We start from the raw sequence: 27,496 nt of genomic DNA, 5'->3' as shown, positions 1-27,496 counted from the left end.
CTCCAGTGAGAGAAATACTTAGATTAACAATTATGGGTTAAATACTTAAATCAGAGTTAGCTGATAAGAAACCAAGCAAACAGCCAACAGTTTCATAATTAAAAAACAGAAAATGTAAATGAGGACAAACAGGATACCTGGGACTGGTAGAGGTGTTTAATAATAATGGGTAGAGTTCAAATTTGAAGTAAAGGAGCACAAAGAGAAACAAAAAGTGATGAAATTAAGATGAGTGAGCAGCAGAGTGAAGGGAATGCAGGAGGATATGTGGCAGAGTAAATGACTGGTTTAGTTTTTAAAAGCTCCACAAAACTTGTTGAAATGACTGGTCCTCAATGTAGCAGTATTCATAGGTGTGTTTTTGGGAGTGCAGTGGATTATAGGGATTCTGAAATCATGAGGTGATTCATATTCATATTACTCTTTCTTTCCCTCCATCCCCACCTACCTCACATACACATAAATAGATAACATGTTGAAAAAATCCAAGGGCCTGAAACTTAATCCTCAATACCTTGGATGACTGGCCATTTGGAGAGGTATTTAGGTCATGAGGGTTCTACCTTCATGAATAAATTAATATGACATGTATGATGAAGTTTTATGTCAACTTGACACAATTCAAAGTCATCTGAGAGAATGAATCCTCAATTAAGAAATTGCTTCCATGAGATTGGACTTATACACAACCTATAAGCCTGTAAGGCATTTCCTTAATCAGTGATTGATGGGGGAGGGCCCAGCCCATTGTGGGTTGCGCCACCCCTGGGCTGGTGCTCCTGGATTCTATTAGAAAGCAGGCTGAGCAAGCCAGAGGGAGCAAGTCAATAAGCAGTGCTCATCCATGGTCTTTGTAACATCTCCTGCCTCCAGGATCCTGCCCTGTTTGAGTTCCTGCCCTAAATGCCTTTGATGAAGAATTGTTAAATGGAACTGTGATAGAAATAAACCCTTTCCTCTCCAAATTGTTTTGGTTATGGTGTTTCATAACAGCACTAGTAAACCTAAGACAACTACCAAAGTGCGTTCAGAAATGGGTTCACTCTCTTGTCTCTTTGCCTTCCACTATGTGAGAATAAGGCAAGAAAGCACTCATCAGATGCCATCACTAATGGACTTACTGGCCTCAAAAACTATGATGAAATGTATTTCTGTTCTTAAGGAATTACATAGTCTTGAGTATTCTGCTATAGCAGTATAAACAGACTGAGACTATGAGTAAATAAAGATAATGAGGGGTAGAGGGAGGGCATGGTAGTCATGTTCTGCAGAGCATAGGGATGACAGTAAACACAGTAGAGAAGACAGAACCATTCAGCAGAGGAGTAACGAGGCACTGAGCATCAGAGTGAATAGAAAAGGAGGCAGACTTGTGGTAAAGTAGGATCAGCATGGTTAAAACAAGGTAGGACAGAATTAAAGAATGTAGAGAAATGTGGGCCTACTGTGTGGACTAGTATCCAAGTTCTGTATATCTTTTGTGTATACCCAATCCTCTTCCTGTATCTTTCTGATATTTCTGAGTTTCTACCTGTCTTCTCCCTTTATTTTTGTGTATATGTTAATGATTTTCTTTCTTTTGTGTCTCGTGGTCTTTAACAGAGTTGGCATTAGGGAAAGTGGTACAGTCCCCAGCCCTCTACCTTCTGTGTTCTAGAATCTATAGTTCAGACTAGAGATCATAGAGCCCAGAGTTCCAGAATGTCCATACTTTTGATTCATCACAGGATGAGTTTGAGTAAAGGAATCAGATAGAAGGGATTTTGGGTGTCATGCAGGCCTGGGGCACTTTGGTAGTGACCTTGGCCACACTGATGGTTGTCACTGTGGATGCCAAGATTTATGAACGCTGTGAGCTGGCAAAGAAGCTGGAGAAGGCTGGCCTCAATGGTTTCAAAGGCTACACTGTTGGAGACTGTAAGATTCCCTTTGCCCTAAGTCTTATACATACCCCAGTTTACCCACCTCACCCAGACCTAAGCCCCTTTTGTAATTATTCATCTTTTGGGGCCAGGACACAATCTTTTCAGTCACCACCTGATGATGATGACTAGTTTAATTCAACTGTAAAGTCATCATTCACTACTGTCTTCACAAACTTTGTCTCTACCATTAACACCATCATTACCATCAATATCATTACAATTATCACCATTCATCACTAGCATTGATGATAGGTCACCAGAATCAACAATCCATAACCAATCAAAGGCCACCAGCTTCACAGTGAGGATGACAATCATATCTGTATTATCCCCTCTTCTCTTAGCCTTCCTTATTCTTACATGTATGCCCACCTCCTAACTACCCTCTCTCTGTTCCAGGGCTGTGCGTAGCACACTATGAAAGTGGCTTCGATACCTCCTTTGTGGACCACAATCCGGATGGCAGCAGTGAATATGGAATTTTCCAGTTGAACTCTGCGTGGTGGTGTAACAATGGTGTCACACCCACTCAGAACCTCTGCCACATGAATTGTAATGGTAAGGCATCCCTGGGAACACACAGAAGCCCTGTTTGATCCCCATATCATACACAGAAAGCAATTTCTTTTGTTGTTGTTGTTTTTTTTCTTTGTTTTTTTTTGTGATAGGGTCTCTCTTCAGACTGGCCTCAAACTCAAAGATTCTCCTGCTTCTGCTTCCTGAATGCTAAGATTAAAGGCACATATCACCACATCTCACAGGCATATCTTTTAAATCGTAATCTCTTGCTGAGCCAGAAAAATAATGGATAAGGAAGAAATTCTCTGCATTGATAGAGAAAGCTCCCCAAATCCTTAACCAGTCTATACCAAAAAAATGCAAGCTGAAATTCTCTTGTTATTTGGGCAACAAGAAACTTTACTCCATGTGAAATAGAGGGGGAAGAATGTTCTGCTTTGGGATGAAGGCTATCCAGGTTCTGAGGAAAGAAGTATAATCATGGAAATAAGAACAAAACCAAACTACCCTGGGAAAGAAATGAGGGAACTCTCCAGATAATAATGTGGTACTGTTGAGAATACAAATTGAAATTTCTCTTAGGGTAGACTAAACTGATGACTGAGGTGGTCTACAACAGCCCAAAATGGAGACTATGGCTATCTGAGGCCAGACCAAGTGGAGGTTTAGGCCATCAAGTCTTGTGAACATGACAGTGGAGGTCACCAAAGATAGGCACCACTGAAGGTTGAGGGGGTCCAAAACCTCAGATGGACAAGTGAATAATGAGCTTTTAAATGAGTAGGTAAAATGAATATTACAGCGGTCAAACTGAGACAACATGACCATTAAGGTCACCAAGGATTAGCAAAAATGGAGGACAGATTATAACTAGTCACATTTGTAGTTAAGATTGTCTAGGGAACAGGAGAGATAGCTCAGTGGGTAAGAGTGCTTGACGCTTTTCCAGAGGACCCAAGTTCAGTTCCCAGCACTAATGGTGGATGGCTTAGAATCCCTTATAACTCCACTCTAGGGGATCTGATACACTCTTTTTTTGTTTTTGTGTTTTTTTTGTATTTTTTATTTTTAAATTTAAATTTAAATTAGAAACAAGGTTGCTTCACATGTCAATTCCAGATCCCTCTCTGTTTCCCTCCCTTCCTCCCGTCAACCCCCCCCCAATATCCCTTCATTTCCCCAGGGAGGGTGAGGCCCTCCATGGGGGTGTCCATAGTCTGTCATTTCATCCAGGGCAGGACTTAGACCCTTCCCCAAGAGTCCAGGCTGAGAGTGCATCTCTCATTGTGGGATGGGCACCCAATGTCAATTTATATGCCAGGGATAAATACTGGTCAACTACCAAAGGCCCCATAGATTGCTTAGGCTTCCTCACTGACACCCCCATTCAGGGGGTCTTGATCAGCCCCATGCTGGATTCCCAGGCATCATCCTGGGATTCAAGAGTTAACCCTTGTCAGGTCAGCTGTTTCTGGGGGTTAAGCCAGGCCAGTCTTAACACCTTTGGTCATCAGTCCTCCCTCTCTGTCACTGGATTCCTTGAGTTCAGCTCAGTGCTTAGCCGTGGGAGTCTGCCTCTTTTTCCATCAGCCACTGAATGAAGGTTCTGTTTCCCAGACTCTCTGGCCATGGGATTGTAGGCTGGCACTCCCCATATCTATGTCTAAAATCCATATATGAGAGAGTACATGCCATGTTTCTCTTTTTGTGACTGGGTTACCTCGCTCAGGATGGTTTCTTCTAGTGCCATCCATTTGCCTGCAAATTTCAGGATTGCATTGTTTTTTTTCTGCTGAATAGTACTCCATTGTGTAAATGTACCACATTTTCTCTATCCACTCTTCAGTTGAGGGGCATCTAGGTTGCTTCCAGGTTCTGGCTTTTACAAATTATGCTGCTATGAATATAGTGGAACAGACATCCTTGTTGTATGAATGGGCATCTTTTGGATATATGCCTAAGAGTGGAGTTGCTGGGTCTTGTGGTAGGTTTATTCCCATTTTTCTGAGGAATCTCCATACTGATTTCCAAAGTGCTGTACAAGTTGGCATTCCCACCAGCAGTGGAGGATTGTCCCCTTTTCACCACATCCTCTCCAGCATAAATTGTCATTGGTGTTTTTGATTTTAGCCATTCTGACAGGAGTGAGATGGTATCTCAGAGTTGTTTTGATTTGCATTTCCCGGATGGCTAAGGATGTTGAGCACTTTCTCAAGTGCCTCTCAGCCATTTTAGACTCCTCTATTGAGAATTCTCTATTTAGTTCTGTAGCCCACTGTTTAATTGGATCCTTTGGTGTTTTGGAGACTTGCTTCTTGAGTTCTTTGTAAATTTTGGAGATCTGCCCTCTGTCAGATGTGGGGTTAGTGAATATTTTTCCCATTCTGTGAGCTGCCTTTTTTATCTTGCTGACTGTGTCCTTTGCTTTACAGAAGCTTCTCAGTTTCAGGAGGTCCCATTTATTAATTGTTGATTTCACTGTCTGTGCTACAGGTATTATGTTCAGGAAGCTGTCTCCTGTACCAACTCATTCAAGGGTACCACCCACTTTCTCTTCTAAGAGGTTCAGTGTGGCTGGATTTATGTTGAGGTCTTTGATCCATTTGGACTTAAGTTTTGCTCATGGCAATAGACATGGTGTCAGATCCTCTGGAATTGGAGTTATTGATAGTTGTAGGCCTTCATGTAGGTCCATGTGGGTCTTCTTCAAAAGGAGCAAGTGCTCATAACTCTTCAGCCCTGATTGAGTTTATTTATAGCAGTGAGATTGGAGTTTAACCTATCAAGAACTTAAGCACACAGGGTTTGAAGTCATTAGGAATGACCAATATGGAAAGAAAGTCGGTTCCCAATTAGCCACATGGTAGTTGAGGTGAAGCCAGATTAGCCAACCTATAGTTGACATCATTCATTCAAAGTTGGCCAATGTGCAGTTAGAGGGTGTCCTGGGTCTCATTGTGGTAGTTAGGGTTATTTATAACCAGTGAACATGATAGTCAAAGTTAAACAGGATCATTCAACATGAGTTAAGATTGTATAACACCAGTCAACATGGCAAGTGAAACAATGTATGACTATCTAGCAAAGAATGAAAGATATTTACAATTTGCCAACATTATAACTAAGGTTATTTAGGCCCTAAGGGATCAAGAAATCATAGGGCCTTCAAAACACTTTAATATGTCTCTAGTGTACCAGGGCACCCCAACCTTCTCTCCTCCCCAACCAGACCTGCTCAACCGCCATATTCTGGATGACATTATGTGTGCCAAGCGGGTTGTATCCTTACACAAGAGTATGAAGGCCTGGTAAGTTCATGGGGATGGTCTGGAATTTGGACAGCCACAAAGAGTGATGCTACTATTCCATCAACTTGTCTAATTCATTTTCCCTTTCTCCTTTCATTTTCCAGGGATTCTTGGAGCCGGCACTGTTCTGGTCATGATTTATCTGAATGGCTCAAGGGTTGTGATATACATCTGAAAACTGACCCACACAATACTGATTGGTGACTCAGATTTCATAAAGATAGAAATTTCACTTTTTTCTTTTGTGGGTTTAGTAAAAGAAGGCATCTATAAATAATGCAAGACTATCTGTCATGTTTTCCAGTATCTGAAAGTATTCCCATTCAATCCTTTCCTCCACAGCTTAATAGATCTAATCTGGAGAGACAAGATCACTTAGGGTTTGGTGAGGATGGTATAGTAATCGAGAGCATAGATTATCTTTGGTTTAAATATGGTATCTACCACTTACTGATTGTGCTTCCCTTAAAGACTCACTGAATTTTTCTCTGCCTCTTTCCAAATATGAAAGATGAGGATGATAATGAGAGCAATAATTCATGGGGCTTATTTGGAGAATTTAATGAACTGATGTTTGGAAAACACATACAGTGCTTGGAAAAATTCCATTAAGGATCTGCATGGGGTAGTTTATGATCATAAACCAGCACTCAAGTGGCAAAGGCAGGAAGATCACAAGCATAAGGCCAATATGGCCTACATAGTGAGACTCTGCTTCTAAAAAAAGGGTCAGTTACAGATTTGGATAGAGGTGTTAAGTGTAAGGATATGAAAGATGTCTTACCTTAAAAAGCATCATTTTCAGATGAGGTCAATTACAGGGTCTTTATTTAAGACATTTACAGTCTCTTCAGTGGAGAATGAAATTAAATACAGCTTACATAGTTTGAACCGATAATTTAAACTATTCACATTTTTTTCACATCTTCCCACCATTCTAAGCCCCAAAATCCCATTATCTTTTTCATAATAAAAATCCAAAGTTGCAAATGACAGACTTGGAATTTAGGCAAAGAATTCAATGGATGCACAAAGCAATGATTTCTTTTTACAGAGTGCCTGGGTTTCAGTTTTTGTATTGAACAAAGCTGTGAAGAATTTGCCACTTGCTCTCATTTCCCTGGGTAGTCCTATTGGAAGTAGCTATTCTCATGAAGTAGTTGCTTATGTCCTTTGTAGTTCAAGGTCAGGGGTGTCTACTCAGCTACACAAAGCCTTGATTTCAGTGTTCATGAAAAATAAACAGGGATGATTATTAAAAATTGCTAGCTGTCACTGCATGGCAAGGAGAGTTCAAGATCCCTTCCTTAATGTCAACTGGAATTCTCCTATATTTTGCCCCAATCAGTATAGATAACCAAATTTCACATCTACATGGGAGTCCTTAAAGGGTGTCACCATTCTGGCTATTGACAGAATTCTGAATGTGGCAGGCATTTATCAAAACAGCAGAAATAAACTCTAATGAATTTGTGCAAAAAACAGGTCTTCTAAAGTGTATTAGGCAGCTTATGGTCCTTCTTGGAAGTTTATAGTTCTCCCAAATCAGGCTGGGGTAGAAATACTGGCATTATCAACTGTAATTTCGGCTTAAAACTGAAATTTGATATTCTTGTGGCATCTTCTTTACATTGTTCTGACTATTATAATAATTTGGAATTTTATAATATTTTCTTTGTTATTCCTTTAATGTTTATGTTTAGTTCTTTAAGTTGCAATTGTTTGGTAAACCACTTTTTCTAATAAGTGTTTGTTTATTTTTCTATGAGAGTTTGATATTGAATTTTGAAACATATATTTTCCTTATTTCACTTCTGAGGAAATATGATTATTGAAATTAGTTGAATTTCCTTTGATATTTATGCCCACATTTATGATGAGGTTTGTCTTCTGGCTAACAGCTTTCATACATTCAAGACTTCAAACAATTTCAGCATTGAGCAACCTCTTTGATGGGACATGATCAGCCAATAGATCCATGATGCAAAAGTACGAAGACCAAGTTTTTCTGTAAGAAAGAGGATGTTCCTATTCCTTTTACCCAGAATGATCTTCCCCCAATATGGCTGATGCTGAATTTTAAGCTCAACTGACATATCCTCAGAAAAGCATCCTAACTACAGCAGTTTCATTTTCTTAGATTTTACTACGACAGATTTTCCATTTTCAATTCTTTGTTTTCTCTTATCTCTAAGTTCTCTAATCCATGATGAACTTTGAACTCTGGAAGGTTTTTTTCCAATTCAGAGCAGTCATAGGGTTTCTCTCCTGTGTGAGTTCTCTGATGTACAGTGAGTTTGGACTTCTCTCTGAAGGCTCTGCTACACTTACCACATTGATAAGGTTTCTCTCCTGTATGGGTTCTTTGATGAATAATGAGATATGATTTTTGGGAGAAAGATTTCTCACATATATTACACTCATAGGGTTTTTCCCCTGTGTGGACTCTCTGATGAATAATGAGATATGATTTCTGGAAGAATGCTTTATCACATTCATTGCATTCATATGATTTTTCAAATTTCTCTCTTGTATGAGCTCTCTGATGTAACAGAAGGTATGATTTTCGGGAGAATACTTTCCCACATACAGTACATCCGTCTGTTTTTTCCCCTGTATGAATTCTCTGATGAGCACTGAGGCTCAGCTTAAGGGTAAAGGCTCTCCCACACTCTGAACACACATAAGGTTTTTCTCCTGTGTGAATTCTTTGATGTCTACGTAGTGTGGATTTTTCCCTGAAAGCTTTGCCACACTCGTTGCATTCAAAAGGTTTCTCTCCTGTGTGTGTTCTCTGATGTACACTAAGGTGAGCCTTCTGGTTGAAGGCTCTCCCACATTCTGAACATTCATAGGGTTTCTCTCCTGTGTGAGTTCTCTGATGGATGATGAGTTTTGTCTTTTCTCTGAAGGCTTTGCCACATTCATTGCATACATATGGTTTCTCTCCTGTGTGGGTTCTTTGATGTATATTCAGTGTTGATTTCTCTCTGAAGTACTTGCCACAATCAGTACATTCAAAAGGTTTCTCTCCTGTGTGTGTTCTCTGGTGTACATTTAGATGTGCCTTTTGGTTGAAGGTTTTCTCACAATCTGTACATTTATAGGGTTTCTCGCCTTTGTGAGTTCTTCGATGTATGATGAGATTTGTTTTTTCTTGGAATGCACTGCCACACTCAGTGCATACATATGGTTTCTCACCTGTGTGTGTTCTTTGATGTATATTCAGGGTTGATTCCTCTCTGAAGGATTTGCCACATTCATTACATTCAAAGAGCTTCTTTTCTGTGTGCATTGTTTGATGTAGACTGAGGTGTGCTGTGTTGTTGAATGTTTCTCTGCATCCTGCCCATTCATAAGGCTTTTCTCCTATGTGAGTGATCTGATGAACAATAAGGAATGAACTTGGGCTGAGGGTTATTCTACACTCAGGACATTCATAGTTTCTGGCTCCAAGTTGAGTCAAGTCATGCTGAACAAAGTTATAAATATGATCTTTACCATACATATTATGGTCATGGGATTTCTTTCCATCATTTATCTCATGTCTGCTAGGAATTAATAATCTCCTACATCTATTACATTCATAACACTCCTGAGCTGCAAAGCTCAGACTACTAGGATTGAGTAAACTTAAATTATATTTAACACTTTTCCCAAATGAGTTATTCATATAGGGTGTGGGTCCTGAAGAAACTACCCATGTGTTCTGAGGAAGTGGGCTTACAAATTCATCATATTCACAGCTTCTTTCTTCAGTCACATTTTTCTCAACAATGGATATAGCCTGCTCCAGGTGTGCATTTTGGTTTTTCTCATGCCACTCCAGGCAGTCTTCAGCTTGGCCATCGTCTAAAAAGAAGAAGAATAAATCATAGTCTGTAAATACACCTAGTCAGAAGCACGTTTTTGATGGTGTTGACCTTTATTTTCTTCTAAATCTATGTACTGCCCAGAAAGATATTCCAAGCATGTATCTCTCTTACACTCAGAGCTTGAGTGAAGAAAATACAAGGTGATCCAACAGACATCGGAACAGGGAAATAACAATAAATATAAGTAATATAACTGTTAACTTAAAACTGGAGAAACTAAAAATGGGTTCAGAGAGCCACAAATAGGAAAAGGGATACTAGAAAGACAGTAAATACAGGATTGGGGTCAGGGACCTAGAATGCAAAGATCCTTTTGGAAAGGCTGGAGATAATAGAAGTAAATGAAAAAAGAAGCAGAATGAATAAGCCAGAACAAGGTCCAGTTTTGTAACAGCTCATTCAAATGTTAACATGAGACAAACCTACTAAACTAACAATTTGTAAAGAGCAGTAACAGTATATATAACATTTAAGATTTTGTTGTGGTTTTTTTTTATTTTTGAGATTGTAAAATAATTACATTTATCTTTTCCCTTTCCTCCCTCCAAACCCTCTCATATATTCCTCTTTACTCTGTTTTAAATTCATGGCCTCAGTTTTCATTAATTGCCATTATATGCATATGTATCTTGAGAACTATTTGTAAAATTCTTGGAGCCGCAGAATATGTGACACATGGCTAGATGTGAAAGCCCTTGAATGTCACACTGTGTGCTATGACTGAATAGTGTACCCTTTAAATTCATATACGGAAACCCTAAGTTTTCAGCATGATAAGATTTGAAGATAAGGCCTTTAGTAAATAGGTCTGGCTAGACCATGGGCTGAGGGACCTTTGAGAAGAGACACCAGAGAGTTTGATACTGTGCATCAGGAAGTTCCTCACTATAACCAATACCACTCTCACCCTAATTTCTGACTTCCAGGCTTCAGAGCTGTGAGAAAATAAAACTATTTTTCTACTGTTTAAGTTATCAAGTATATGATATTTTGTCACGAAAGGTAAAAGAGAATAAGAGACCATGAGATTTTAGCTTTCCTGTCTGGCATTATACTTGCTAACTATTTTAAAGGCAGTGAGTTAAATGATTGGGTGTGGATTGCATTACAACTCCAGAGGCAAGGGGAACATACAGCTACCCCTGGTGATGATGATGGGAGGAAGGGGTGGGTTTGTACTAGTCCAAATGAGTGTCTCAGCAGTGACAGTGAGGTCAAGAAACAAATTTAGATGTTAGTATTAATAGGACCTGGGCTGGGTAGTGGTGGCGCACACCTTTAATCCCAGCACTCAAGAGGCAGAGGCAGGTAGATCTCTGTGAGTCTGAGGCCAGCCTGGTCTACAGAGAAAGTTCCAGTACAGCCAGGGCTGCATAGAGAAACCCCGTTTTGAAAACAAACAAATGAACACTAATAGGACCTGGAAAGTGTGTGATATATAAGAGAGAAGCAGGAGTAGGTTTCTAGCATGAGTGAATGATGATGGCTTTAAGCAAGATATAGGAAATTAATGAGTTATCTGTGAATGATAGACTTAGGTAGAAATGCCATTTCTTATAGCTCACTTGAATTTCCCACATATTTTCAATTACCATCCATTACTTTGGATTGTTTTGTTGGTATGTTGCAAGGTGAGGTATGTAATGGAAAACAAAGTTCAATGAGTTACATTAAGTTCTTGTTAGTTTGAATACGAAACATGGTAGGAAATCTTGCTGCAAGTGTCTAGAAGGCTGTTAAATCCAAACCTACATAGAACTCAAGAAGAAAGAGACTGGAGTTGCTCTCATCGGATGTTAGAATGTATGACCACAATGTGTTGGCTGTCCATTACGCTTGAAATAAAGTAGGTATGTTATACACACACACACACACACACACACACACACACACACACACACACACACACACACTGGGGGATTTGAGAGATTATTAAACTTGCAGATATGGAGTCAATTGGAGGCATAAGAGGTCCTTAGAATTAAGTGAACAGTCAGAGAATTCAGAAACATAAATTCTTACCCCAGTTTTAGTATTGAAAACCAAGGGGAACTAGATCAGTGGAGTGAGGTCTGGGTTGTGGTACAGAATTAGAGATACAAAGATGATGAGAGAATGAGAATGTCCATCAGAGAAACAAAGTAAGAAGGAATAGGAACTTGCCTAACCCTGAGAATAGGGCTGACAGAGGCACTGTAGTTGACAAATGAGGAGTAGAGGGGAAGAAAAGAAGCATGGCTATCTGTGATGTGTAGGGACTTAGTATATATGGCTTCTGCAAAGGACAATTTGTATCAGGAAGCAGGTGGTTGCATTGGGCATTTAGATCAGCAAATTTCCATTTTCACTCATCCCCATATTTAATGTCCCAAACTGAATGGGACTACAGTTATTCTACTAAGTGATTCATTATTTGTTCTAAGAGAGGGAAAACACAGCCTTCAGGGAGTTTGATAGGTCTTTTAAACTATAATTGGTGCATAATTCTTTTGTACTCCTCCTTTGAAGGAGTATATTGATAAGGAAACAATCTCGTGTGACCTAACAAACAAGCTTGCTTTTGTTTGCTTTTGTTTTTCACGGCCGTTTCTTTGAAATGTGAGCTAGGGAGTCCTTGAATCTCCCTGAGAACAGGGAGCAGTAAGCACCTGGCAGATGCAACCAGGAATCACACATTCATCATGGGTATTTATTTCAAAAAGCTTTCAATCATTCTGATTGGTTCACTGAGAATTCACTTGTTTCTTGAATACTGTGCTTCTTGAATCCCAATTTGTTTAAGTTTAAAACAGTCATATTCATTTACTTCTAATAAATAAATAGATATAGATCCTTAATAATGAAGTTGATTGTCTGTTTTCATTTAAAATTCTAGAGGACAGACACCTATTTTGTCTTGTTTTGTGAAGCTTCCTGATTATGCTGACCTTGTTTGATTGGTTACATATCAAGCCATGTGTCAGGGAGAAATATATTTGAGCTGTAATAGGATTCCTTATTATCAGCTTGAGGCAGCACAGTAAACCTTCAATTAAATTTCTAATAGTTCTCTCAGTAACACACATACATTTATAGTTAATATTATAACATTAGTTTGTAATGATCACGGTGGTGGGATTAGATAACAAATATCTTTTTCCCCCAATATATGTTTTTATTTAAATTAGAGACATGAATGCTTCACATGTCAATCCCAGCTCCCTTGTCCCTCCACTAGCCTCCCAGCCCCCCACCCAATCCCCACATCATTCCCCAGGGAGGGTGAGGCCCTTCTTGGGGGCATCTCCAAAGTCTGTCATTTCATCCAGGGAAGGACGTAGGCCCTTCCCCATGTGTCCAGGCTGAGAGAGCATCCCTCTATTTGGAATGGGCTCCCAAAGCTCATTCATACACCATGGTAAACACTGACTTAAGAAGGTATTTTTGAAATTTTAAAGATGTAAAACTTTAACCAGAATGTCTATGGTCTTGCACTCACCATCTTCCAATACTCCCTTCTTACCTGTGCAACTTGAACTCGGGATTTCTCTCTTTATGATATCGAGGATTCCTTGCTCCAAAGAGGTGATCACTTTTGGTTTGGTAATAGGATACCCTGTAGTGGGAAATCATACAAGACTTGGGTACTCGTGTGTGACATTCAGTTCAAAAAATTAGTAAGATGTGTTTTAGTAAGGGTATGTTTCACATGGGTGATTAACAACTTGTTTAAGAGGAAATAAGAAATTTAATCCATAGATTGAATTGAAATACAGTAGGGACAAAAGAATTACACATTTGGGGACACTATGAATTACTCAACAAGCCTTCCTCACCCAGAGAGACAAGATGGCTATAATTCTCTAGCATCACATCTCTGTATAGGCTCCTCTGAATTGGGTCCAGTTGATTCCACTCTTCCTGAGTAAAGTCCACAGACACATCCTCGAATGACACTGATCCCTGTAATTGCATACTTTCATTCAATTAGTTTGGTAAAAATTAAAGTAATACTATGTCTTTCAAAATATTAGTATACCTTTGTTTTAATATTTTTTTTTAAATTGACACATTAAAACTATACATATTTATGGACTACAATATGATGTGTGTGAGAAAGGGAGATCAGACAATGCTAGTTGAAGTGATAATATTCTTTATGATAAACAAAATATTCTTCAAGAAGAAGCTACTGTTTTACCATTTTAAAAATCTTTCTTAGGGACTAGGGATGTAGCTCAATGATAGACTACTTGAAGAGCATGTACAGGCCTCAAGCTCCTCCTCAGCACTGCAGCAGCCTTCTTCAAGATTTGCAATATCTAATCAAAGCAAAGGACCTTTACACTATAGAAACTATTAAGAACTAATGAAATAAATATCAATAATCCAATAGAAAAAGAAAATATTTAATAGATACTTCACAAAAGACAGTGTCCAAAGGGTGAATAAACATACAAAAAGATGCTTAACATCATTAGCCATCAGAGAAACACACACTGAGTCCATACTGAGATACTAGTATTTTCCAATGGCACAGCTAAAATTAAGACTAACAACCTAAATGTTGGCAGTGATGTAGAGCAACACAAATTTCCATACCTTGCTGGTAGGAGTAAAATGGTACAGACACTTTGGAAAATGGCTTGGTAGAATTATTAAAACTGAGAAGCTGAAAATGTTTCTAATTTATGAAGTTGCAACCTCACTCTTCGGTACATATCTAATGGAAATGTGCACACAGGTTCACCAATACATAAACAAAAATATTCACAGAAACATTGTTTATAACAGTCAAAATAGAAACATCCATCAGCAATGGATTTGAAGAGTAATTGTGAACTACTTATGCAATAGAATGGTATACAATAGCAGAAATAGAACAAACTACTGATACCTAAAGTAACAAGGATGTGTATTTAAAACATTATGGGCTGGAGATGTAGTTCAGTGGGAAAAAGCTTACCTAATGCACCTGGGTTCCATTCCCAGCATCACAAAAAATGACAAGTGAAAGAACTCAGATCAAAAAGAATAATATATATATATATTTCCATTTATGTGAAATTCAAGAAGAGAAAAAACAAATTATGATGATAGAAATTAGAAAGTGGTTACTGTAAATCAAAAGCCAATGATTGGAAATGGCATGGAAGCTTCTGGAAGGCATGCCATTTTCTCTTCTTTTTGATCCAAGTATTGCTTCCATAGTGTTTTCAATCTATAGATAAAACTGTATACTTTATATGGTTTTCTACCTCTGCTATATTTCAATAAATCGACCTCATAAGATTTTTTATCTAAACTATATTTCCACAAAAGGTTTAGAAGTAGGAAGACAAGGATTTTAAACCCCCAGTGGAAAAAGAAAAGAGTATTTGAAAAAATTTCACAAAAGAAATATAAAAAGAGAAAAACATAGTTGTTCAACCACAACTGAACACAAATCAAAACATAAGATATTTCCAATTATCATATTGCAAATCTTAAAACTATACAAGAGGATTCAAAAGGGTCTTTCCACTCATTATTAGAGAAGCTAATGCAGTTTGGCAATATCTATGCAAGTCCACAACACAACCACCTTTTCAAACAGACACTATGGAAATGGTCATCTCTGAAAACAAAGATGACAAGAGATTACCACCACACTAAAAGAAATTACACAGAGGTCCTTCAATATGAAGTTCATCAACGAATCATGTTATGTGAATACAAGAGAAAGATATAGCTGTTTAAAATATTCCTATGTGAGCCAGCTTTGGTGGCATATGCTTATAATCTCAGCACTTAGGAGGCTGAGGCAGAAGAATCCTAAGTTCAGGGCCAGCCTGGGCTACATGTGTGAAACACTATCTCAAAACTAAAACAAAAATCAAATAAATCAAAATAAAATCTCAACTAGGGACGTGTGTAGCTCTGTGGTAGAGCACATAGGCCCTGGATTCCATCTTCTGTGCTGTGTGCTTTTTCTGTAAAAACACAAAGAACAAAAAACTTCTGTGTTCCTGATACTGAAACATCTGTAAAAAAGTATTCATTTAGTTGGTTTTGGGCCTAAGAAAGTCTTGGATGCGAGGCCCAGTGTAAACTCCTGAGCCTGGCTAGAGTTTGGCGACTGTCTCTATCCTGTAACCTGTAACCAGACCTGATGTAAGATTGCCTAGCTACCTGCTTGCTTGGTGGAATATTATTGGCCCTTATTCTTCACATCACCTTACCCTATCCTATGTTTCCCATCCCCTACCTCAGCTCTATATAAGTTCCTGCCTGTTGGAATAAATCATGACCCTGATTCGACAGACTCCCAACTCAGTTTGTATTTTTTCTCTAACTCAGTGTGTATTTTTTCTTCCCGGTAACTAATGGGGGGGGAGGGTCTGAGTTGTCCACACTCATCAACCCGCTCAGCCCTGGGAAGAGACCAGCTGGACTGGCCCTTTCCCTGATCTACCTGTCTGGGAGGACCCGACATGTGGTGACTATCTTATTTCAGCTCTGCCAGTATCAGCTGTGAAAATCCATGTCACTTGCTCATCTACCTGGAAGATATGAATGATAATTGTGTCTATTTCATAGTGTTATTATGAGTATTAAAGTTGCCTATGCATATAAAGTATTTTTAGTATAGTGCTGTGCATAGCATAAGCTCACTTGCTGCCCCTCCTATCAGCATTAGCACCACCATGTGTTTTTGCCATCCTCATTATCACTACAGACTGAGCAGTCCTTACCTAAAATGCTGAGACGAAGAAGTAGTTTAGATTTGGGATTTTTGAGTATTTCTATATCTTCACATAATTTTAGGGGTGAGATCCCAATGTATACATGAAATTCCTTCATTCATATACATACTGCTTGAGGTAATTTTGTAATTTAAGTATGCCTGCATTTTGGCCATGACCCATCATCATAGAAGGCCAGTTGTGGAATTTTCTCCTTGAGGCATCATGTCCATGAAGCGTGAAGTTGCATATTTTGGAGCTTTTGAGAATTTAGGTTTTTAGATTAGGAGTGCTCACTTTGTACTGCTGTGACTGTTCTAATTTAAGAAAAGCATCATGCAAGAGAAAGATGCCATGAGACAGCATTCAAGCAGAGGTTTTTTTTTTTTAATTAGGAAAAGGGATCATAAAAAGGGGAAAGAGGAGGGAGGAGACCGGCCTCAGGAGACAGGACCAGCAGGAGAGAGGAGAGAGGAAAGAGGGGGAGAGAGAGGGAAAGAGAGAAGGAGGGAGAGAAAGAAAGAGAGGGGGGAAGGATGGGAGGTGGGCAGGGCCCTTTTAGAAGGGAACATAGTGAATATGCACAGGTGGTGTTCTTAGTGTCTGCAGTTGAGGGCGTATCCTGTAAGAACCCCAAGGGCAGGCCAGTACAGATGCCTGAATACTAACAGTGACCAATATTACTATATTAAGGGAAGGCAAAGAGTTGCAAGTTTTATTTAATGAGTAAATCTTAACAAGATGAATGAATGTTAACTATTACTATATTATAAATATATTATTATATTAGAAATATATATGCAGAAAGAACAAGGCAGAGAGGGCAGAAGTCAACCAAATTCAAATGTTCTGCAGTGACTGGTGATATGATATCATGAGATACTTTCCATTTTATTTTTCTTTTATATTGTTTTACTTGGAGGAGAACAAAGGACCTCTTGACCATACTAGCACTCTGCCAAATGAACTAGATACAAGTCCTAGTTTCCTCTTCTAGACTGCAAAATCCTCGAGAGTTTATTTCCTGCATTGAGGTTTGAATCCAAGGCCCACTGCAAGCTAGAAAAATTGCTCTCAGTGTTCTCCCCCTCCTCTGTCTCCTTCTCTTTCTGATGGGGTGTAGAATTAACTAACCCTTGGTTTTTGAGACAGTCTTGCTACATAGCTTGTGTTGGCCTGGAACTCACTAGGTAACCCAGGTTACCCACAAAATCTTGATCATTGTGCCTCCACCTCCTGATAACTGGAATAAAAACCATGTGTGACTATCCTCACTAGAGAAGTTGGAATTCTTGGTGTCATTAGTATTTCACTCTTGTATAAAGGTGAAACAATACAGACTTGGAAAAGAAGGCAGAAGGGAAAGAATGTAAAATGGTCAGGGATGTTATGAATTCTGAGACTAAAAGTAAAAGGACAATTCTATGGGTTTCTCAGGGTTTTCTAGATAATAAAAATTAAAAAAACTCTACTCTACTAGGAAATAATTTGAAGTATATATGGCTTATATCATCTGCCTGGCCATGGAGATTTCATTCACATGTAGTCAAGAACATGTTTGTTTAGGCTTGGCTTGGCTTTCCTGAAAAGTCACATCCCTTTTAGTTTTGCTCTGGCAAGACATCTTTGGTTTACAGGAAGATAATTTAAGTCATGACAGAGAAATATTAACCCTATGTTTATCATAAGCTTTCTAATAGGAACTTGAAGCGACCCATTAGAGGACTGTCTGATCAACATTAGGAAAACATTAGGCATCAATGGAAGTGGCTTACTGTCTGCAAGGGTGACATAAAACAAGTAAATATGTTTGATTTCCTTTATGTTGTAGCTTAAAGAAAGTTCAGAAAAGTAACTGTACCTTAACATAAATATATAAAATTCTATGATACATACACACCAATACATATTGCACACCTGTGCTGGTCTTGTTATATATATCCTTAAACTTTGTGTTTATACATATCCATTTTATAGGAAAATTAATAATACACTAATTCATATACTCATATATAATATTTATTATACATGCATCAAGGCATTGTTCTAAACACATTAGCTCAATTGACCTTCACAACCACCATACAAGGCAGGTATTATCATCCTAGCCATTCCCATTTTAGAGTTAATGGAAACTAAGGAGCTTTGGTAAGCTCCTAAAGTTGGTAAGAGCAATTTAGCTGCAGATTCTATAGTCTTTACCAACATCCAATATCTCTTCTACCCTAATATGGGCAGAGGGTAATTGGGAGAAGGAAGTAAGAACTTACCCAGGACTCAGTCATGACTGACTGTTGTGGAGAGAAGGCAAAGGCATAAAAAGGCAGAACTGTTGAGAGGGAGAAGAAAAGAGAAGAGCTTCAGATGGCAAGGATACCCAGATTGAAAATTCACCAAATCACCAGGCCAGACCAGAAATCCACAAATGACAGGTGGTAAAATGGTCACGGTATAGCAAAAAATAAAAATAAAAAAAAATTTAAAAAAAGGAAAGGGCATTTGCTTTCCCCCAGAGATTTCCATCAACCAACAACACCCCATAGGCCATTGTATATTTATCACAGATTTCCAAACGCTGACTTAAAACCCCCAATCATATATTCTACAACACCCCACATCACTTACACTATTGACTCTGCCACTCACTCTACAGCCTGATTATCACAAGCTTCAAATATTCCCATCATTCACTCCATAGCCTGCCTCAGCCAAAGCCTCCACAGAGCCTACCACTCATTCAACGTTCTCCATCTCTCTCCTTGAAGCACCCTGCCAAGACTCTCATTACTCATGTTTGAGCCCCTCCCCGAGTACTCACCCAGTAAATTTGCGTCTTTGCAGAGTCCACACTCGCCTGTCTCACTCCGCCTGCCAGAGTACCAGCCCTCTCATTTCCGCTCTGAGTGAACTCCGCTCTCTTTCACTCCCTTCGATCTTAAAATCTAAATTATTATGCCGGCAAAGTCTCTTTAATGTTTCTCAAATCATTCATAACTTCCTGTGACGGCCACTTATTAGTCCTTTACCCCGCCTTGGTTACTGTCAATCACTAAACTTGCTCATGCGCAAAAGTGCTTCCCGAAGCCATCTGTGCAAGCAGTCCTAAATATTTTGATTACAAGGATCAAATTTACAGGCAGGAAAAATGGATGCGCCAATAAACCGCGTTTTTAAGGGAGCGGACATTTTTATAGCCTTTGCCATTCCGTACAATGGAGAAAAATCTGCTTCTCAGCGTTTGAAGAGATGAGATTTTGTGAGGAATTTGAACACTTGGAGATAAGAATAGTCCTTTTGTACAAAGGCATACTAACGACCGGCAGCTTTTAGAACTGAGGGCTACAGTGCCCGCCTCTGCTTCCCCCAATCCTTACCCTCGGCAGGGAGATACCACTGCGGAGATGGGGGATAGCTGGAACGCCGCCACCCTTCCTGGGAACTATTCGGGGTAAAAGGGAATCAGAGCAGAGAACAATGTGTTTCTCTAAAGATAACCACCACTGTGGGGATGGGGAGAGATCGTGGAGTTGGTGGTTCCTTCAAGGAACTAGAGAGGTTGGTACTATTAGGCTAGCTGTGAAGAAGATTCAGATTGGTATGATCCTCTGTGGGAAATACCAGGATGCGGATATACGCAAGTCGGGGGGTCGTAAGATTATGTGCTCAGATAAAGAGATACGTGAAGAAAGTGACATCAGTAAACACAGGTGCTGGGAGAGTCGGAGACAGAAACTCGGGGAGGGAGGGATCCTAACGATATTGTGTCTTAGAGTCGAGGGGAGAATCCACAAAGTCCTGACAGTGACCATTTTGCTTCGTCCCTGCATGCCCACATTCCTGGGAACCTGTGGCAGAGAGATTTGTGAAAGGTCATATGCCAGGCTCTGGGTCCTATGGAACCCACCTCGGGGGCTTCTAGAGTCCTTGAGGAACCAACAGGAGGCTGTTCCAGCTCGGGACTTCAGACACAGTCTACTATCATGCAAGGGACAACTAAGGAGGTGATTTCTTAGTGGCTATTACAATGGGGGAGGGGATGGGGGAGGGGAGGACGGGACCTAACCCTTCTTCCTTCTCTTTAATATATTCCTCATTAATAACGGCTCTATGATGACAGTTAGGGTAATCACCAATCTGACAACAGGGCCCAGGCAACGTTTGGCACCCTCTCCACCATTGCTAGGGGGCCTTAGCTGGGGTCATCCTTGATGACTCCTGGGAATTTCCCTAGCATTAGGTTTCTCCCTAGCCCCCTAATGATTGGCTCCCTCTATCAAGATATTTCTTTTATTGATCTTCCACCCCCAACTCCACCATCCCCTTCCCTATGTTCTCATCCCCCAATCCCTTCCCTTTAACTCCCCCTCCCAGTTAACCCAGGAGTGCACATCTATTTACTCTTTCCAGGGGGATCAATGTGTCTCTCTTAGGGTCCTCTTTGTTACCTAGCATCACTGGAGCTGTGTATTGTAAGCTGGTTATCCTTTGCTTTGCATCTAATATCCACTTATGAGTGAGTACATACCATGTTTGCTTTTCTGGGTCAGGGTAATCTCACTCAGAATGATTTTTTCTAGTTCTATCAGTTTGCTTTCAAATTTCATGATGTCATTGTTTTTACAGCTGAGTAATGCTCTATTGTGTAAATGTACCACATTTTCATTCTTTAGTTGAGGAGCATCTAGGCCGTTTCCAAGTTCTGGCTATTACAAATAATGCTGCTATGAACATTGTTGAGCAAATGTCCTTGTGGTATGATGATTGAGCATCCTTTGGGTATATGCACAACAGTGGTATCTCTGGGTCTTGAGGTAGATTGATTGCCAATTGTCTTAGACACTGCCATACTGATTTCTAAAGTGGCTGTTTGCACTCCCACCAGCAGTGGAGGAGTGGTCCCCTGACTACATATCCCTCCAGCATGAGCTTTCTTCAGTGTTTTTATCTTAGCCATTCTGACAGGTGTAAGATGGTATCTCAGTCCTTTGATTTGAATTTACCTGATGACTAAGGGTGTTGAACAATTCTTTAAATGTGTTTTGGCCATTTGAGATTCTTATGTTGAGAATTATCTGTTTAGATCTCTTTTAATTGGATTATTGGGTATTTTGATGTCTAGTTTCTTGAGTTCTTTATATATATATATATGGAGATCAACCCTCTGTCAGATGTGGGGTTGGTGAAAGTCTTTCCCCATTCTGTAGGTTGGCATTTTGTCTTATGTACCATGTCCTTTGCCTTACAGAAGCTTTTCAGGTCCCATTTATTGATTGTTGCTCTCAGTGTCTGTGCTACTGGTGTTGTATCTAGCAAGTGGTCTCCTGTGTTCAAGGCTATTTACCACTTTCTCTTCAAGAGGTTCAGTGTACGTCTTGGGCTTGAGTTTTGTTCATGAAGATAGATATGGATCTTCTACATGTTGACATCCAGTTATTCTGGCACCATTTGTTGAAGGTGCTTTCTGTTTTCATTTCTAACATTTCCTGGGTCCCACAGCTGCACATGTGACTGCCAGCATTCAGGTAAAATGCTTAGTCGCCCCAGGTGTTAGCATTTCCAGGGTGGACTGCACATATGCCCTCAGCATTCAGCAAAATGCTTAGTCATTTTTTCATTGTACAGCTTGGGATCTTTGTAAAAAAATCTGTTTTTTATAGGTATGGGGGTTAATGTCAGGGTCTTCAATTCAATTCCATTGGCCCATGTGTCTGTTTTTATGCCAATACCAAGCTGTTTTTATGAGTATGACACTCTAGTAGAGCCTCCAGAAGTTGATCATGGTGGGTGATTTTTTATGTGTTCTTGAATTTGGTTTGCCACTATCTTACTGAGTATTTTTGCATCAATGTTCATGAGGGAGATTGGTCTGTAGTTCTTTCTTTGTTGTATATTTGTGTGGTTTGGGTGTTGGGGTAACTGAAGCCTCATGAAAAGAATTTGGCAATGTTACTTCTGATTCTATTATTTGGAACAATTTGAGGAGTATCATTATTAGCGCTTCTTTGAAATTCTGGTAGGATTCTTGCACTGAAGCCATCTGGTCCTGGGATTTTATTGGTTGGGAGACTTTCAATGACTGCTTCTATTTCCTTAGGGATTATAGGTCTGTTTAAATAATTTATGTTTTTGATTTAATTTTGGTATGTAGTATCCATCCAGAAAATTGTCCATTTTTAAAAAATTTTCCAAATTTGTTGCGTACAGGTTTTGAAGTATGACCTGGATTTCCTCAATGTCTGTTGTTATGTCCCCCTTTTCATTTCTGATTTTGTTAACATGCATATTCTCTCTCTGCCTTTGGTTAGTTTAAATAAATATTTGTCTATCTTGTTGATTTTCTTGAAGAACCAACTCTTTGTCTCATTGATTCTTTGTATTGTTTTCTTTGTTTCTATCTTGTTTGTTTCAGCCCTCAATTTGATTATTTCCTGGTGTCTACTCCTCCTGGGTGAGTTCTCTTCTTTTTGTTCTAGAGCTTTCAGGTGTGCTGTTAAGTCGCTATTGTGAGATTTCCCCACATTCTTTATGTGGGTACTTAGTGCTATGAACTGCTTTCATAGTGTCCCATAAGTTTGGGTATATTGTATACCTATTTACATTGAAACCTAGGAAGTCTATTTTCTTTATTTCTTCCTTGACCCAGTGGTAATTCAGTTGAGCATTATTCAGTTTCCATGAGTTTGTAGGCTTTCTGTAATTTGTGTTGTTGTTGAATTCTAACTTTAAGCCATGGTGATCCAATAAGACACAGGGGTTTATTCCTTTTTTTTTTTGCAACTGTTTTAGATTTGCTTTGTGACCAAGTATGTGCCCAGTTTTAGAGAAGGTTCCATGAGGTGATGTGAAGAGAAGAAGGTATATTCTTTTTTGTTTGGGTGGAATGTTCTATAGATGTCTAATAAGTCCATTTGAGCCATAACTTCTGTTAGTTCCCTATATCTCTCTTTTAAGTTTCTGTCTGCAGACCTGTCCATTGGTGGGGTGTTGAAGTAAGTGTGAGGTCTGATGTGCGATTTTAGTTTCAGTAATGTTTCTTTTACAAATGTGGGTACCTTTGTATTTGCGGTATAAATGTTCAGAATTGAGACTTCATCTTTATGGAATTTTCCTGTGATGAATATGAAATGCCATTCTCCATATCTTTTGATTAATTTTAGTTTGAAGTTTATTCTGCTACATAATAGGATACCTGAGGTAATGATGTCTGTCTTTGAAGTTGTGGTAGTCTACGGCCATACCAACTGAATGCGCCCAATCTTGTCTGAAGTTGAGGTATGTTTCTTGTATGCAGCAGAAAGTTGGTCCCTGTTTTCATATCCATTCTGTTAGCCTGTGTCTTTTTATCAGTGAGTTGAGTCCTTTGATATTAAGAGATATTAATTACCAATGATTGTTAATTCCTGTTATTTTTTAATTTGGTGGTGGTGATGGTAGTGTGTGTGCTTCCCTTCTTTGGGATTTCCTGGTGTGAGGTTATCTATTGCCTCTGTTTTTGTTGGTACAGCTAGCTTCTTTGGGTTGGAGTTTTCCTTCTAGCACTTTCTGTAGGGCTGTATTTATGTATAAGTATTATTTACATCTGAATTTGTCTTGGAATATTTTGATTTCTCTGTCTCTGGTGATTGAAAGCTTTGCTGGTTATAGTAGTGTAGGATGGCATCCATGGCCTCTTATTTTCTGCAAAACGTCTGTTGGAGACCTTCTGGCTTTCAGTTTCCATTGAGAAGTTGAGTGTAATTCTGATAGTTTTGCCTTTATATGTTACTTGGCATTTTCCCTTTGCAGCTCTTAATACTCTTTCTTTTTTCTGTATTTTTAGTGTTTTGATTAATATGTATCATTGGGACTTTTTTTGGTTCAGTCTATTTGGTGTTCTGTAAGCTTATTGTACCTTCATAAGTCATCCTTCTTTGGTTGGGAGACTTTCTTCTATGATTTTGTTGAATATATTTTCTGTGCCTTTGAGCTGGAATTTGATTTCTATGCCTATCATTCTTTTTTAAAATTATATTTAAATTAGAAACAATCTTATTTTACATATTAATCCTAATTCCCTCTTCCTCCCATCCTCCCATGCCTCCCACTGACCCCCATTCCATCCCCCATTCATCAAAATCTGTCAAGTCATTTTGTGACAGGGCCTAGGCCCCCCCTGTGTATCTAGACTAACAGGGTATCCCTCCATGGGAAATGGGCTCCCGAAGTCTGTTTATACACTAGAGATACATCCTGGTTCCATTGCCAGAGGCCCCATAGACTGCCCAGTGCTTCTAGCTGACACCCAAGTTCAGGGGGCCTGGTTTTGTCCTATGTTGGTTCGCCATCTATCAGACTGGGGTCCATGAGTTCCCACTTGCTCAGGTCAGCTGTTTGTGTGGGTTTTCCCTTTGTTTGTCACTTCTCCCTCTCTGAAACTGGATTCCAGGAGTTTGGCTCAGTGCTTGGCTGTGGATCTCTGCTTCTGGCATTTAAGTTAGTCATCATTCTCATTGTAGGAGAAGAGCATTCATGATAGCCTCTCCACTATTGCTTGGATTCCTAGTTGGGGGTCTTCCTTGTAGATCTCTGTACAATTCTTTGATGCCTGAATTCTCTTTAAACCTATAGTGATTCCCTTTATTGATGTGTCTATTTTTTTTGCTCTCCTCTATTCATCTACCCACTGAATCTTCCTGATCCCTCATGGTCTCCATCCCCCTCCTCTACTCCCCTCCTATTTCTCTTACTCCCTCCCCCTCTCCCCATGCTCCCCATTTGATTAGTGGCTCTTGTCACTTTCTTCTTCACTGGGGGAACATGTATGTCTCACTTAGGGTCTTCCTTGTTTCCTAGCTTCTCTGAAGGTATCAGTTGTAGGCTAGTAATCCTTTGCTTTATGTCTAATATCCACATATGAGTGAGTATATACCATGTTTGTATTTCTGTGAGTGGATTACCTTACTTAGGATGGTCTCTTCGAATTCCATCCATTTGCCTGCACATTTTAAGATTCCATTGTTTTTTTTTCACTGAGTAGTACTCCATTGTGTAAATGTACCACATTTTCTGTATCCATTCTTTGGTTGAGGGGCATCGAGGTTGCAATCAGGTTCTGGCTATTACAAATAATGCTGTTATGAGCACAGTTAAACAGATGCCTTTTCAAACAGATGTCCTTTTTGTATGAATGTGTATCCTTTGGGTATATGCCTAATAGTGGAATTTCTGGATCGTGAGGTAGACTGGTTCCCATTTTCCGGATAAACTGGCATACTGATTTCCAAAGTGGCTGTCCAAGTTTGCACTCCCAGCAGCAGTGGAGAAGCTTTCCCCTTTCTCCACATCTTCTCCAGCATAAACTGTCATTGGGGTTTTTGATTTTAACCACTCTGACAGGTGTAAGATGGTATCTCAGAGTTGTTTTGATTTGCATTTCCCTGAAGGCTAAGGATGTTGAGCAATTTCTTAAGTGTCTTTCATCCATTTTAAATTCCTCTATTGAGAATTCTCTGTTTAGTTCTGTACCCCACATTATTTGGTATTTTTGTGACCAACTTCCTGAGTTCTTTGTATATTTTGGAAATCAGCCCTCTGTCAGATGTGGGGTTGGTGAAGATATTTTCCCATTCTGTGGGTTGCCATTTTGTCTTGTTGACTGTGTCTTTTGCCTTTCAGAAGCTTCTCAGTTTCAGGAGATCCCATTTATTAATTGTCAATCTCAGTGTCTGGGCCACTGGTGTTATGTTCAGGAAGCGATCTCCCGTACCAATTTGTTCAAGGGTAACTCCCACTTTTTCTTCTAAGAAGTTCAGTGGGACTGTTGAGGTCTTTGATCCATTTGAACTTAACTTTTGTCTATGGTGATAGATATGGATCTATCTGCAGTCTTCTACATGCCACTAACCAGTTATGCCAGCACCATTTGTTGAAGATGGTTTATTTTTTCCATTGTTTGGTTTTAGCTTGTTTGTCAAAGATCAGGTATTCCTAGGTGTGTGGGTTAATATCAGGATCTTCCATTAGATTCCATTGGTCTAGCTGTCTGTTTTTGTGCCAATACCAAGCTGTTTTCATTAGTATAGCTCTATAGTAGATCTTGAAGTCAGGGATTGTGATGCCTCTAGAAGTTCCTTTAATGTACAGGGTTGGCCATTTTTACTGTAATAATGTTACTGATCCATGAACATAGGAGATCTTTTCATCATTTGATAACACCTTCAATTCCTTTCTAAGACTTGAAGTTTTGTCATACAAATCTTTCACTTATTTGGTTAGAGTTACCCCATGATACTTTATATTATTTGAAGCTATTGTGAAAGGTATTGTGTCCCTGATTTCTTTCCTAGTCCATTTTTCATTTATATGTAGGAGGGCTACTGATTTTTGTGAGTTATTCTTGTGTACTGCCACCTTGCTGAAAGTGTTTATCAGCTATAGAAATTCTCTGGTGGAATTTTTGGGTTCCTTTGTGTATACTTTCATATTATCTATACATAATGATACTTAGACTATTTCCTTTCCAATTTGTGTCCCATTGATTTCTGTTAGCTTTCTTATTGCTCAGCTAAGACTTTAAGCACTCTATTGAATAGGTATGGAGAGAGTAGACAGCCCTGTTTTGTTCCTGATTTTAGTGGAATTGCTTTGAGTTTATCTCCTTTTAAGTTGATGTTTGCTATGGGCTGGCTGTTAACTGCCTTATTATGTTGTGGTACATCATTTGAATCTCCAGAACTTTTATCACAAAGGGGTGTTGGATTTTATGTGGGGCCTTTTCTGCATCCATGAGGTGATCATTTTTGTTGTTGTTCTTTCAGTTTGTTTATGTTGTAGATTACTTTTATTGTTTTTTGTTCATTGAACCATTCCCGTATCTCTGGAATGAAGCCTACTTGATCATGGTGGATGATCTTTGTGCTGTGTTCTTGGATTTTCTTTGCCAATAGTATTTTTGCATCTATGTTTATAAGGGAACTTAGTGTGTAATTATCTTTATCTTTTGGGTCTTTATGTGGTTTGAATATCAGTAACTTTGGTTGTTAGAAAGAAAATGGCCAACATAATGAATGGCACTATTAGAAGGTGTGGCTTTGTTTGAGTAGGTATGGCCTTCTTGGAAGAAGTGTGTTACTGTGGGGGTGGAATTGAGGACTCATATGCTCAAGTGATGACCAGTACACATGATT

General features: G+C 39.2%; 3 protein-coding genes across 5 annotated transcripts in view; 2 read left to right on the top strand and 1 right to left on the bottom strand.

Moving 5' to 3' along the window:
- Positions 1–6,029, top strand: Spaca5 (sperm acrosome associated 5). The gene is made up of 4 exons (XM_005085707.4): positions 1–1,917; positions 2,325–2,483; positions 5,674–5,752; positions 5,857–6,029. The coding sequence occupies exons 1-4, from the start codon at positions 1,773–1,775 to the stop codon at positions 5,954–5,956; spliced, it is 483 nt and encodes a 160-aa protein (XP_005085764.1). The 5' UTR covers positions 1–1,772; the 3' UTR covers positions 5,957–6,029.
- Positions 6,030–6,563: 534 nt separating this feature from the next.
- Positions 6,564–19,686, bottom strand: LOC101824752 (zinc finger protein 182). Of its 3 annotated transcripts, none has more exons than XM_040733658.1 (5): positions 19,150–19,686; positions 18,602–18,660; positions 13,443–13,582; positions 13,130–13,222; positions 6,564–9,604 (listed from the first exon to the last, which is right to left on the bottom strand). In XM_040733658.1, exons 3-5 carry the CDS (start codon positions 13,579–13,581, stop codon positions 7,899–7,901), a joined length of 1,938 nt encoding a protein of 645 aa, XP_040589592.1. In that variant the 5' UTR covers position 13,582; positions 18,602–18,660; positions 19,150–19,686; the 3' UTR covers positions 6,564–7,898. The 3 variants fall into 3 exon arrangements, with proteins under 3 accessions (XP_040589592.1, XP_012980433.2, XP_040589591.1); XM_013124979.3 differs by having other exon boundaries at positions 13,443–13,569; XM_040733657.1 differs by lacking the exon at positions 19,150–19,686 and adding an exon at positions 18,957–19,024 and having other exon boundaries at positions 13,443–13,569.
- A 284-nt stretch (positions 19,687–19,970) lies between these two features.
- The window catches only part of LOC101831010 (protein SSXA1-like), a 106,276-nt gene continuing 98,750 nt past the window's right edge, over positions 19,971–27,496 (top strand). Inside the window, exon 1 of the mRNA XM_021222776.2 lies at positions 19,971–20,332. The gene's annotated coding sequence lies outside the window, so the exon portion shown is untranslated. The remainder of the gene's footprint in view (positions 20,333–27,496) is intronic.

The sequence above is a fragment of the Mesocricetus auratus genome, unplaced genomic scaffold (genome assembly GCF_017639785.1).
Source record: "Mesocricetus auratus isolate SY011 unplaced genomic scaffold, BCM_Maur_2.0 Super-Scaffold_100033, whole genome shotgun sequence".
Classification (NCBI taxonomy): Eukaryota; Metazoa; Chordata; class Mammalia; order Rodentia; family Cricetidae; genus Mesocricetus; species Mesocricetus auratus.
This window is presented reverse-complemented; position numbering and strand designations above follow the sequence as displayed.